At 53.8% G+C, this 13,384-nt stretch overlaps 6 protein-coding genes across 6 annotated transcripts; 2 read left to right on the top strand and 4 right to left on the bottom strand.

The window, feature by feature from the left end:
- Window positions 1–492: 492 nt before the first annotated feature.
- On the bottom strand, window positions 493–1,135 carry BDV17DRAFT_290429 (uncharacterized protein; the record flags this gene model as incomplete). The annotated part of the gene is made up of 2 exons (XM_073761908.1): window positions 493–687; window positions 767–1,135. 2 exons carry the CDS (start codon window positions 1,133–1,135, stop codon window positions 493–495), a joined length of 564 nt encoding a protein of 187 aa, XP_073616557.1.
- Window positions 1,136–1,170: 35 nt separating this feature from the next.
- Window positions 1,171–1,983, bottom strand: BDV17DRAFT_290428 (isoprenoid synthase domain-containing protein; the record flags this gene model as incomplete). Its single annotated transcript, XM_073761907.1, has 2 exons — window positions 1,171–1,819; window positions 1,892–1,983. The coding sequence occupies 2 exons, from the start codon at window positions 1,981–1,983 to the stop codon at window positions 1,171–1,173; spliced, it is 741 nt and encodes a 246-aa protein (XP_073616556.1).
- Window positions 1,984–2,534: 551 nt separating this feature from the next.
- On the bottom strand, window positions 2,535–4,484 carry BDV17DRAFT_297932 (uncharacterized protein; the record flags this gene model as incomplete). Its single annotated transcript, XM_073763585.1, has 3 exons — window positions 2,535–4,034; window positions 4,083–4,099; window positions 4,466–4,484. 3 exons carry the CDS (start codon window positions 4,482–4,484, stop codon window positions 2,535–2,537), a joined length of 1,536 nt encoding a protein of 511 aa, XP_073616555.1.
- Window positions 4,485–5,137: 653 nt separating this feature from the next.
- Window positions 5,138–6,950, top strand: BDV17DRAFT_297931 (glycosyltransferase; the record flags this gene model as incomplete). Its single annotated transcript, XM_073763584.1, has 4 exons — window positions 5,138–5,352; window positions 5,404–5,564; window positions 5,623–6,801; window positions 6,895–6,950. 4 exons carry the CDS (start codon window positions 5,138–5,140, stop codon window positions 6,948–6,950), a joined length of 1,611 nt encoding a protein of 536 aa, XP_073616554.1.
- A 566-nt stretch (window positions 6,951–7,516) lies between these two features.
- Window positions 7,517–9,089, bottom strand: BDV17DRAFT_290425 (uncharacterized protein; the record flags this gene model as incomplete). The annotated part of the gene is made up of 2 exons (XM_073761906.1): window positions 7,517–8,887; window positions 8,940–9,089. 2 exons carry the CDS (start codon window positions 9,087–9,089, stop codon window positions 7,517–7,519), a joined length of 1,521 nt encoding a protein of 506 aa, XP_073616553.1.
- A 486-nt stretch (window positions 9,090–9,575) lies between these two features.
- Window positions 9,576–11,185, top strand: BDV17DRAFT_297930 (uncharacterized protein; the record flags this gene model as incomplete). Its single annotated transcript, XM_073763583.1, has 2 exons — window positions 9,576–10,337; window positions 10,406–11,185. The coding sequence occupies 2 exons, from the start codon at window positions 9,576–9,578 to the stop codon at window positions 11,183–11,185; spliced, it is 1,542 nt and encodes a 513-aa protein (XP_073616552.1).
- Window positions 11,186–13,384: the final 2,199 nt, after the last annotated feature.

Here is a 13,384-nt window from a genome sequence, read left to right as displayed (position 1 = left end):
GTAGGTGCCAGGATGTTCCTCTCATCAGCTTATCGTGACTTCGTCAAGTTTCGATTGACGGACGAAAAATGAAAGTGTCATGTTCAGCCAGTGCTTACGCGCTCAACCTTCAATGCTACTCACCCTCATCGTACGGTTATCAGCTATGACTCCCCCACTTCAGGTGTCGTCGTTAAACTTTTTAGGCAGGTTTATTAGTCAGAAACATATGGTCTTTTGGCTTTGGGTACGCAAGAATATATCTTAACAATATTCTCACAGATTCGTCACCTGATGATGGGAATTCTGATTGGGCGAAGCTCACATAGAAAATTTGTCTCAGCGTAAAGAAGCACACAGAAAAGGATTCGAAACATTGGAGAACCTTTCTACCTCAATGGTGGTGAAGAGAAATATCAGTCCTGACTTCCGGGGTCTCTTCTCGGCCTACCGTTACCGTTGTTTCCAAAAAAGTAGTGCCTTGTCTTCCCAGTCTCGTCATTTGGCTTCCGACTAGTTTGATGAAGTATTCATAGATACAGCTGGTAGGTACACCACAATGGCGACAGACAGAATCAGGACCATGCCACCCACCACCTCGTAGGTCAGGCTGGAGCAGAGCTGGTTTATCGGTGAATGATTGACGCCCTTGTGCCTAAATCCATGGGCATCATGTAATTTGAGCAACGTATCGATGCTTTTCTCGATCTACTCCTGTTAGCTACATTCCTAATCCTGGACACAGAACAAGGTAGCGCAGCGCAGCCTGAATGAATCCAAAACATACCCTGTCGCAAACCATATCGATCTCTCGGAAACTAGAATCACCTTCACCATTTCTGCGCCGAATCCGTCGCGTATACCGCCACATAGCCGTACAAACACCCTGCATCCCCTGCCCCGACTCACTCATAATGCGCAGCGCATCCCAATTCGAAATCTTCAAGTTCCGACAAAAGAGCTCCGGATTCCGAAAACAGAGTTCGAGCGTTGCGAGCGCCATGGCCTGCGGGATAGCGCAGAATTCGAAAACGCTCTGCTCGTTCAGGTGAGAGAGGTAGTGTAGGCAGTCGTCGACGTGCTGCAAGGCATTGAGGACCATGTCGGCGCTGCAGGTTAGTGCTGCGCCTTGGCTTTCAGGGTCGGGGCTGAACATTCTATTGGTCCTCGACGTGCTTCGACCAGGTCTCTTCAGGCCAGAAGTGCCAAGTCGTTGTGGTCTTCGTGCACGTCTCGGTTTAAATATGTTTTCTGGAGCAGCAGGCCCATTGACCTGTGCAGGTTGGAATGCTGCAGTAAAACTGAATCGATGAGTCCAGATTCGACAAAGAGCCGGGTTAAGCCTTCGCCGACGAGGCCGGCGACGTAGAAGCAGTAATCGTCATACTCGGATACGGTTTTGATCGCGGGCTTGAACGCGTAGTCGGCCATTCCGTTGCCCATCTTGTCAGCAATTTCCCTGATTATAGCCTGGTATGCCGGTTTCAGGTCTCTGTATTCAGCTAGGACGTTGTGGAAGTGAACAACTAAGTCCCTATCTTTCTCTTCAGGCCGGTTGCCGTGGAAGGTCCAGTCGTTGATCTCGATGGTGTCTTTGAAATCGCGAAGTAAGGAGACTTTTGTCTGCTGTTCCAGAGAGGGGTCATCTTCCATCGTATCGAGGCCGCGCAGGATGAGGTAGAAGATTGCTACGGAAAGGAGGAGTTCCCGGTGTAGCTGCTTGATGACTGCGCTGTAGCTTCGGCCCGTTTGGTCGAGGAAGTGGAAGCATATCTTCTGGGATTCGGTCAGATACTGTCCGTTGAACTTGAATTCCGACGCATCATTCCGTTTGTATATTCTGTTTTTAGGCAGAGACAGTTGTAAGTAACTCGCGGTACGATTAGGAAGAGATGCCTGGGTTGTCTCTCACAGGTGGAAAACGTGCCCTAACTGGGAAGGGTGCAAGCAGAAAAATTGGATGTCTTCAAGTAGACCCAATGCAATCCACAAGTACCTTGACATAGCGGCGGTCAATCAAGGGGAAATTGTCGAAAGGGCCAGGGAAATGACATGGCACGTACGTTTTAAGAAGGGGGCCAGAAGGGACCGGAGAGGATCTCAGAATCCCGCAACGCGGCGGAATTGAGGTCGATATCCTGGCTTGCGAATTCTGGCTGGTCTTTCCAATCCTTACAACGAAGTCGATAACTTGTATCGGACTTGGGCTAAGAGGAGTTGGAGGGAAGGCTCGGTTTGTACTGGAAGTGGTGATGGGGACTTTCGACAGCCTACCTTACCTATCTTCTTGGTGACATGAAGGAGAGGGGGAATACGGTTTACCATTGCACGAGTTCGCAGAGAAGATGACCAACTAGGCTGGCATCATAGCTGGACGGTAATCGCAACCAGAACAAAAGCACATAGTGAAGAAAGGAAAAGAAATATAATTGAGTGAGTGTTTGCCCCCCAGGGCCACCAAGGTCCGTATATACATACGTCAAAAAGTGAGTCCTATATATAACAACAAAAAGAAAGATGGGAAAGGAAGTGAACGACCAAGCCCCGAACCAAAACTAGAGTTTACTCGTCCGCCTCTGCATATGCGGAAACTTGCCAAACCCCTTGGGATTCCTCCACATAGCATCGCCCGCAATGCCCGTGAACCAGATCCCGCCCCCAGCCTGGCCCATACAAACCCAGCAATCCCGCTGCGAGTTAGCCGTAAGCATCGTGCTACTAAACGCACACACCTCAACCACTCCGGTATTCCCATCATCCCTAGCAGGGGTAAAGTCAACCTCCTGGAATTGAATCAACCGCCAATCTGTCAGCCCACTCCAGCGATGATCAGGCGGCATAAAGAGGGCAATCTTCCCCGTTGGCCGCGTGTAAAGCTGGTTATGCAGCGTGAACGACAGAAACCGCCGCGTATTCTCGGGTGTCGAGGCATCGCGTATCCCATCCTTGATATGAAGCGCTAACTCGCCCAATGGCATGGTCATCAACTTGCCCACCCGCAGGCTCGGGACCCCGATCGCCATCGCCGCGCCGTACCAGTCGTGATTGGGGAAGTCGTTGCCCTTGCCGAAGGGCTTCATACCAGTCGGTGGTCGGGCACGCGTATTCACGACAGTGACGGGCTTCGACCACTCATTGTCGCCGAGGTGCGTGTGGTTGAGCTTCAGGAGCCACGCGTGCAGGACATTAGAGCGGGTCACGCGGAGCGGCCGGCCATCGCCTTGCTTGCCCTTTGCGCGGCGGCGCTTCTCGAACTCTGTCAGGTCGCGCGCGGCCTGGGCTTCGAGGTCTTGGATTTCTGATTCCGAGATAAAGACGTTCTTTTGCTGGATGTTCTTCTCCGGGCGCGTGATGTACAAGTCCCATAGGGCGCGGCTGAGCAGGCGAGCTTTGTCGACCACGCCGTATAACCGCCATCCGTCTGGTAGGGAAGGTGTAGCGGAGGTAGCATCTTCACCAGCCAGTTCGCCACCTGGACCGTACTTCGCGAAGACGTCGCGGCCGAGCTCTTCCCATGGTGGAGGGGGCACTCCACGGAGGCTGCTTTCCCACCCCTTGAGCATGGCCTTGAGCGTGAACAGGTCGCCTATGATATGCGTCACGGAGAGGGTGAGCAAAGTCGCATCACGGAAGCGGGTTATTTGAAGCGTTATGATCGGTCTGTCGGAGTCCAGGATCTCCTCGAGGTTTTGCACGCCATTGTACGCCGTGCAACGCTTCTCGTCCTCGTGCTCGGCGAGGTCAGAGACGAAGACGCCAAACGAGCGGCTGGGTGCACTGGGCCCGACGCCGAGCCCCGCGTTGTAGTCGGTGATGGATCGGTGGGATTCATCTAGGCAGTAGAAGTCCTTCAAATGGTCGGGTGCGTGGCGCTGGAGCTCGAGATACTTTGCCATGCCTGTGGGCGTGTAGACCCAGTACTCCAGGCCTGAAGGCGCTGTCGTTGAGCGGCGCAGACGCGCCTGCATAATAGGGCGCACTGCAAGTGTCTGGTACCATGATTCTTGGAGTTTCTCGAATGAGAGGGGTGCATCGAAGACGACGCTGACTCGGGCCTGCCAACGTCAGTACGCTCTTTCAGTAAGAAACAAGCGGGAGGCTACTGACAATGATGTTGGCGCTTTAAGTGAGAATCATGGTCAGCATAGTACTTTGTCATCGTCGCAGTCGACTTACTTTGTCGTCGTGGCGTCGGCCAGGGCAAGAGGGACGACGGTGTAGTCGTCGGTATGTGCTGTGGACTCCATGTCGGACCCGCAGTGTTCGCCTTGCACTTGGTAATGCGGAGACGATCGAAAAAAAAAAAAAAAAAAAAAAAAAAAACACTACAATAGATGTAAAACAGAATATCCCAGGGAGTTGACAAGAACAAGATCAGATTCAACGTGAATGCTGAATACGGGGAACAGATGAGCGCTGTCAGTCGGAGGATTTCATGGACAATCGCATTGAATGTGGACGGCCCAAAGGAAATTGTCCGAGTGACATTCCGATTGCCATGTCATTCTCGTTTTGCCTTGTCGGAACTCCTGAGAACTGCCGCGGTCCCCTGAAGATCGATAGTTCCCTGTAGAGTGTGGTAGTCCTGATAGTCGGTGGCGCTGCGGACCCCCGGTTCATCCCAATTTCCTCTTCAGGGTCCCTGCCGCCGATCCTCTCGCGCTCCAATGGTGGACACCTTGATGGTACTTCGTTCCCATTGGTTTTACAGAGGTGAACGCATCTTGGTTGAGCCCATATGGCCTCATCTGGTGCCGAATTTCTGGTGGTCGGGTACCTACTCCGTACTATTGCACCGTGGCGGCAGTAGGCTACTCACTTCCACAGAGGCCCAAGATCAGGGCTTGCAGGGCCTGTGGATATGCAGGGGACACGTTCTGCTGATCGCCAGCCGCAATCCCTCGTGCTTGTCGTCATAACGGGGGTGCAGATAAGCATTCTATTCATTTTAGGTTCTCCCTTAACAGCGTCTTTTTCTTTTTTCTTTTTTTGTGCCGCATCGGAGGCGGTTGACGAGCGCCTGTCAAGTTTCAACCCAGCCATGCTTTGCCGACTGCGTCCCCGAACAACAGGCCCATCCTCGACCGAGTCATAATCGTTTTCCTTCTCTTTTACTCAGAGGGTTTATACATTTGACCTTGGAGGTCGGTTTACCGAGATGCATGTTGCTTTTCTGAGCAACCCGGCCTCGGGCGAGCTGAATGTCCAGCTTGCGACGGCCCAGCAGCTGGTCTCGCAGGGTCACACTGTGACATTTCTCTCGGCAGAATCGTGCAGCAGCAAGATCGATCGCCTGCGACAGGCCCAGTTACCGTACAACCGTGACCTTATCCGGTTCGTGAGCTTGGGATCAGGGCGTATCGTGAATGATGTGTGAGTTGTAGCCTCGCCACACAATCGTGTTTGCCAGACTGACATATCCAGCACCGCATGGATTCAAGCCCGCATGCATCTGATGCGCAGAACCCCCGGGGATCCCATAAGCCAGCAAACGTGCCTCGAGTCTGCCCTCGGGCGGGCGGAAGAGCACGCTGCCATCGCCCTCAAAGTGCGCGACCACCTTGACGCGCTGAACCCGAGCATGAGTGAGTACCTCTTGAGAACAACACACTTACCTGGCGATAGTAGAAGCTAACTGCCCAGTCTGCGTCGACGCATTAACCCCCTGCCTAATCACAGGCGTGCGTCTCACAAGACGCAAGTTCATCCTCACAATCCCCTGCTCGCCGGGCCTGACAGCCCACCCCAGCGCCTTCCAACCCCACCCCGTCGCCGCCATCCGACGAGGCTCATGGGGTCCCCTTCTAGAAAGCATCTACCTCAATACCCGCGAGCTCATCCACAGCCAACGGCATCCCGACCGGCGCGCAAAACGCGCGCTCGTCAAGCGCCTCGGACTGAAGTCCTACGGATTGGCCAACGACTCCGCACACTGCCCGCCACACTGGGACGACGAGAACTGCGTTGCGGGAATCCACTTTAACACGCAGGGACTGCTGGATTGTCCCAGACAGTCGGAGAAATTTGTCTTCGTGGGCGCGGGCGTCTCCACTGAGCCGGAACCGACTTCTTCTCCTTCCACGCCACCTCCTCCTTCACCCCCACAGCAAGCACAACCACAAGAGAAGATCCAGACCCATTTCTCCGAACGAACATGGATGGACGAAGCCGCCCTCCTCGGCGAGGACGTAGTTTACATAAACATGGGCTCGATGTTCATCTGGACGCCGCGCGAATTCCGCGCTTGCATAGCAGGTTTAAGTGCCGCGCACGCAAAGCTCTCGGGGCGGATACGGTTCTTGCTTAAGATTAACACTCGTCGGCGGAGCCTGCCTTCCTCACACTCATCGTCATCATCCTCACTCTCAAAAGCCCAGTCTGAGACGCAGTCCGAGGTGAATCTGGAGCGTGAACACATCCCCCCTTTTATCCGCTTAACGTCCTGGATCGAGGACCAACATGCTGTATATACGCATCCGGCCTTGAAGGCCTTCGTGCACCATGGAGGCGGGAACTCGTTCAACGAGGCCGTGCACTTTGGCATCCCGCAGCTTGTTCTCTCCCAGTGGCTCGATACGCACGAGTACGCGATGTACGCGGAGCGGTTTGGATTGGGACTCCGTAGCGCAAGACCGCCGTTCATCGAGGCGAGGGACATCGAGAGGAAAATTTTAACACTGCTTGGACCGCGATGGCAAGAGTTCAAGGATAACTGTCAGACTTGGGCGATGCGGAGTCGGCTTGGCGGAGGGGTGAAAACTGCTGCGGAAATTGTCCTGTTTCATGCGAGGATTCAGGAGCAGGCGCGGATAAGGGCCCAGAGTCATTCGGCATCTCAGTCAGAATCTGGATCTGGGTCTGGGTCTTCGCGCTCGACGGGGGATTTCTCGGGGTCGACGATGACGCCGCCGCTAGGGCCTGTGCTGCTTGAGAAGGAGAAAGAGGAGCAGATTCGGGTGGTGAAGTTGTGAAGCTGTGGAAGTTGAGATTGGTTTGTTTATTTCCTTTGTGATACCTCTCACGTATGTATATCGTGGAAAGAAGTTAGGGTTTCCTCTGTCGCAAGAATCCAAAAACGATTACGCAGACTGCAGAATAGAAATCAGAGAACAGACCTCTGTGTATCGAACGGGGCTCTCAAGATCAGTATCTTCATTTTCTGAGACAAAATGTATGAACTCTATCGCACTTTGGCAATTGTCCAGCGTTATTACATGATATTTGGGTGTCGACTTTCAGAAAAGATCACCAGGATCCAGGAATTTTCGAATATTCAACGTTTTGCGATATCAATTAGTAACGAGGGACGCCGGTCCAACCGTGTTTGGTATTATACAGTACAGAGAAGACAAGAAAAGAAAGAAAAGCAAGAAAGACAGACTGGAGACATTTGTGAGAGAGCAACAGGCGGATAGCCTAGTTTTTCGAAGAAAAATAAAAATAAAAATAAAAGCCAAGAAGAGAGAGAGCAAGAGAGAGCGTGAGCAGCCAAAACATCAACACCATATGATCCATCCACCCATCCAAATCCAACAAACTAAAGTCTAGCCCTAACCTGCTGCACACCCCCATCCTCAACCCCCACAACGCGCCTAAACAACCTCGCAACAACTTGCCCCAGCAAACCGACATCACTCTGCGGGAAGAACCTCTCATCAAAGAGCATATTAAACCTCAACTCGTCTCGAAAACTATTCAGACTGAAGCAAACCGTCGGATCAGTCGTCCGCCCACCAACGTTAAAGTCCGTCATGCGCACTTCATCGCTTCCCCGCGCCGCAAGCTTATCACGGTTATTCGAAAATTGACCTTGAGATGTGAGGGTTGGTCGACCGAATGCGGGGGGGTCAGGTGGACCGCCTGGGAGATGTTGAGCATCGTTAAGAGCCCGCACGAGATCCGGCGCGATCTGGTCGAAGACGGCGATGAGATGCGGGCTCGCGAGGTCCTCATTTTGCGCGCGCCCGATGGCACTCGCGAGACGGAGGAGGCCCTTTTGCGTCGTTGGGCGGAGATTAACTTCTCTTGCGTCGACCCATGTACTCCCCGGGAGAATGGGCATCATGACGGGTCCCGTGCGGCCTGGTCGCCCCTCTGTGTCAAGGTACCGGCGCCCGTTAACACTGAAGCAGAGGTGTGCGCCTTCCGGGTCTGGTCCTTCCTGCGGGTAGAGATGTGCGATTGCGCTAGTGATGCAGGCGAAGAACGCCGCTGTAAGTGTGATCCCGGACCGCTTGAGGAAGTTGAATGCAGCGACGGACTCGGCGGGCTCGAAGGTTATGGTTTTGTTGTGGATGCGGCTGGCGCGCGTTTTGTATTCTGGATGTAGCGGGATTCCGATCGAGGGGCGGGCCCAGCGTTCCTGCGCACGTTGGTGCATTGCGAATGCGTCTTGCAGGTCGGAAGGGGTGGGGTTGTGAGTTAGATGGTAGGCGTTGCTGAGACTCGAGGGCAGACGGCTGCTGGCTTCGGCCGCACTCTCCGGTTGAAAAACAGCAGCGAGGCCCAGTTCGGTGTCTGGCCGTGCGAGCTGGAAAATGTATTCTTGGATTATGCGGTAAATCATTGTGCTAACGAGGGTGTGGGACATGCTGAGGACGCAGCCTCGGGCTCCGCGACTGGGATCGATGACCAGCGTCATTGTGGTGGTATCGCGGGCTTTACGGGAGCGCTCGATGTAGACGTCGTCGACGGTGGTGTTTGTGGCGACGCGGCATGTGCGACTCGCCCAGTCCTCTGCGGCTTTGCGCGATTCGATTACATTGAAGGAGGCCTCTTCGATGGCGGGAAAGTCGACGCCGACGACGGGGTGGATGCGCCGAGTGCGCCACCAGGCGGCTTGATGGCGGCGCTTGAGTTGCTCGCAGGAGAGCGGGCTTTCGAGGGTTGATTTGCATGTTAGTTGGAACTGCAGGGATTAGTTATCCCCTCCCTCTGTCATTAGTGTAGGAGGTACTCACGTTTCCGTCGCAGTGGTGCTCGGAGGAATTGACAATCAGTTCAACGCCACGCAGACTTCGCACCAGGCGAGTCCTCGAGTTGTTGAGGCGCCATTCAGACGCTGCCTCGGGCACGGGCATGTCAAAGGGCTGCTGCACGACAGACGCCATGGTTATTGGTAAAGGAGCGACTATGTTGGTGATAAAGGAATGACTGAAGAGTTGGGCTTCGGAGAATACAAAGTAGATAGTCTGGTAGATAGTATGTAGAATGATAGATAGTGAGTTGGAAATGCCCGACGGTGTTGGACGCCCAGCTGAGCAGGCAAGTGATAAGCCCCGACAGGATCGACAAAGATCGACAGGATGAGATAACGATGTGAACTGCCAGCCTTGCTAGAAATTAGCAATCAATAGTGCCCCGGGCTATCGGGACTGTCCCTTGGCTGCGCGCATCCATATTTCGTGGCCTTGGTAGGGCTCCACCGTGACGAACCCACAGCTCCATGTTCCGCGGTCGTCGATCTGTGCTGATCCCTGCAGGGGTTGGAAGCTTGCTCCTGGAAAATTACTGGAATCATCATATGAAAGTTGAAACTCTACGACAGTCGGAGAATTCGCTGTGTGCGTTTCCTTGTTGGAAGAACATCCAGCAAAATGGCATCCCCAGTTCAACAGCCATCACCACAACTGACGAACAACGTCAAACAACCCTACAGCCACGGCGGATGGAACGAGCTCTCCCCCGGCCGGTGGACTCGAGACTGCGCGGCCGGCGAAACAAGCGTCTCCTACAACCAGAATGTCCGCGACGGCCACACCGAGCTCACAATCAACGTCCCATTCAGCAGCAATCTCTCAACAAAAGAGGTTACCCAGCGCGTTCGCAATGCCTGGCTCGTCTCGCACGCAACGCACCCGGAGGTCGCCATCCAAATAAGCACGGGGACAGAGATCCCCCAGAAAATGCTCTTCGAAACACTCGCCTCCAACGCCGATGCGACGAGATGGTTGCAGGAAACCCTCTGCGTCGTCACCGATCAGAGGGCTCAGGATGTCGCGCGCATGACATACAGTCGGCGTCTTCCAACAAAGGGGAAGCGCAACATGCTCTACCTCGTCACAAAGGGCGCGGCGTACCCTGAGTATCCGGATAGACACTGCATCGTCTGGAACTTCAGCCACACCCTAGCGGATATTTACAGCGTCGTGCAGTTCTGCAATTACATTCTCACCACAATCACAGATGTCCCCGGCGACCGGGACCTGTCTGTCGACGAACTCGACTACTCGTCTGTCTTCGACCGCCTCCCTGTTACCGCCATGACGCCCTACGAGGAACAATACAAGCCGACGGCAGAGCAAAAGGAGAAAGCGATCGCCGGCGCAATCAGCCAAGGGCAGCTTTACGCTGATAAAGTGCGTCCATCTGTCCATCCTAATGACTATCAGTGTTTGGGAGCTAACATAACCTGACTTGATATCAGATGTCCCAATCCATAGCGATGTACCCCGAGCCCGACGCCACAACCCGCCCCCACGGAACGCACTGCATCCGCCTCCAATACACGCACCCAGAATCGCAATCCCTCCTCTCAGCGCTCCAATCCGAGAAGCTAAGTATAACCTTCGCCGCGGCAGCGGCAACAGTCCTCGCAATAAAACAGACCTACGGGCGCGGGCACGAGACAGGCGCACTGCTAGGAATGACACGCAACGCGAGGCGCTGGATCCAGACTGAGATGAAAGAGGAGGGCGGATACCGCGTCCCCTATGCCTCGGATGTGGTGTTCCTTTGGATCCCATTCAGGGAGGAGTACTTTGTCGGTTCCCCGCGTGATACGATATTGCAAATTGGTCGGGCGATTCGACAGGCTCTAGGTCCGCATCTTACGGGGCCGCATTATCTTGCTTCGTTGGCGTTTACGGCGGATCGATTCGTTGAGGCGTTGAAGAAGGAGGGGGAGCCTGTTCCTGGGCCTCAAGCGCCGGGGTTCTCGCCGCAGGGGGCGTTACCGCTGAAAAAGGAATTCAAGTCTGGGAGTGCGACAATCCAGGCGCATGATTGGGTGCATACGGGGAGGCAGATTAACCCCTCTGCGTGGGTGGGGATGTTTTCGCTTTGGGGGAGGGTTACGCTGTCGATGGGGTTTGATAGTAAGTATTATGAGCCCGGGAGGATGGAGCGGTTTATGGAGACTGTTAAGAGGAATTTGGGGAGTGTTGTTACCGGAAAGGATAGAGTTGGTGTTGCTGCTAAGTTGTAGATATTCTCAAGGCTGTTCAATTTGCATCTACATAGAAGCGTTTATTTCGTTGCATTATTTGAGTTTGGCCTTTGGCCTCCTGCATCAAAACCGAGGTCTAGCCTGGAGCTCTCTTGGACTTTCAGTTTCTGGCAGAATATCTGAGCCCCTCAACGTTATTCTACCCCTTCCATTGAAAATCTTCATCCCCGCGTAGCGATGGGTGTGTACCATGGTAGAACAATATATCCCTCTCGCCACCTCCGCACAGTCTCGCCGCGAACGGGCATGGAGAAGGGAACAATTGGATTGGAACCCACGCCACACCCTAAAGAGCCTGGACCCTGCCAGACTGTGTTAGCCGTAAGGTGACGGACGCCAATTTTTGAGGCCACCCAGCACAAGGTCTGCATGCTTTCTGGGACCTGTCCCGGGACGATAGCTCGATCCTTCCCGATCCGGGGGACGTTTGTTAGTGCCAACTTCCGTCCAACGAGGACTTGTAGCGGATCGAAAGGTTTGCTTGGGTCCTTACCTGCTACAGCTCCACTATCTGCGCACGTACACCCCTGCGCGTGCATTCTAGAGCCCAGCTGCATGAATTCGAATTCGCCAAGTACGAAGGCACTGACCTCCTAGGCGCTGCCGATGTTCGAGCCACTCATGACAATAAACGGGCATCTAAGACGTGATAGACTGTGCCACCTGCATACCGGCGCTGCGTGTAGACGTAGACGTGGGCCAGATTTTAGGTCTATCCTAGTTGGGTCTGTAGATGGCGCCTGAATCTCTCCTTCACCACTTTTTAGCGAGTCTGGGTACTCGCTGAAGGTTAGTCGACTATCTCTATCGACTTTGCTGTTCAGGAAGTTAATATCAATGCCATTAATCATGTAGTTTGAAGGGATCACGGCGAAGATGACATACATATCTACAGTTTCCCCCCCATTTGAAAGTTGACTTTGTACCAAGTTTGTCCGTGCATTTTGCAGTCGTGTGGACATGGGTTCCATCCACAATCAGCCCCGCGGCTATGCTCGTATTCCCTAAGCATAAAGTTGTATCAGCGGCGATTTGACATCCTGGAAATGGATGGCAGCTCACCACGAAACCATTGTACTGCGATACCACTTATACCACCAATTATACACGCAGGTTAAATCGAGAGACTTTCCTCAGTAAGCACAGGGCTACCTACTCAGGACCTTTGCAATCGTCAAAATCGCCGCTCAGGGAGATGCGCCATTGTTTTCAGTACAAAGTCCACACAGTTGTAAGTCGAGTTGCTGAGCAGGTGGATGATTAAGTCTGCCCTGGGGTCTTGAGTAGCTTCCGACAGGTGGCTCAGAGTCAGGGGAGGAGGTGAGCCTGTTCGCAAGCAGAACGTCACGGCCTCGAGCCCCCACACATCAACGGCTGATGTATATCTAGCCCCGAGTTCGACGTGTAGTTCAAGTGCCATGTAACCACGGGTTCCCACCCATCTGCGTTTCTAAAACGACACCGCCTGCTTGCTTCGTGGTTCCAAAATCGGCGATTTTCACATGCCAGTTAGGACCCGGGGGGGGGTGCGCCACTAGGATGTTCTTCAGGGAGATCAGGTCAATATTGTGACAGGAACAAATGGGTTCCGGATACCGATGGTTTTATGTCACGATGTAAGATATTCTTGAGCCCTCGCGACCAGGGCCGCAATCGACGCCGGTTCGGAGTCGGGGATGTTGGGGCCTGATGTTATCCACTTCTGAAGATCGCCATGCTCTCTAAATTCCATAACAAGGTAAATATGGCCAGGGTCTTCAAACCAGCCGAGAAAATGCACAAAGTACGCCTGGTAGTGGGGGCACATCGAGTGAGCGGGGTTCTCGTTCAACAGGTAATTAAACCACCTACCTCTGGTGCACGAACGTCCGAAAATGTAGCCAGAGCGTCAAGCTCCCGTCTTGACTCCTCCCAGGATATCGTGTCCCGCTTCCAGATTTGCTTTATGATGCGGAATCCATTCTTCGATGGGCCCGAAAGGCACGTCTCGAGGAAGACGTCGCCAAAGGAACCACATCCGAGTGGCCTCACAAGGGCCCAGCACTCAGTGCCCCGGCGGCTGTGCTATAGTGCTCCGCCGCTCTCTGCACCGCGGCTGCAGACGATCCGCCATCACTAGAAGCCTCGAGGAGACATGACGCAGGGATATTTTGGTGCAGAAGTTCTTTGAGTTTCGAA

This window comes from Aspergillus undulatus, assembly GCF_047715775.1.
Source record: "Aspergillus undulatus strain CBS 261.88 unplaced genomic scaffold BDV17scaffold_18, whole genome shotgun sequence".
In the NCBI taxonomy this organism is placed as follows: domain Eukaryota; kingdom Fungi; phylum Ascomycota; class Eurotiomycetes; order Eurotiales; family Aspergillaceae; genus Aspergillus; species Aspergillus undulatus.
Note: the sequence above shows the minus strand (reverse complement) of the source record. Positions and strands in the feature narration are given on the sequence as shown.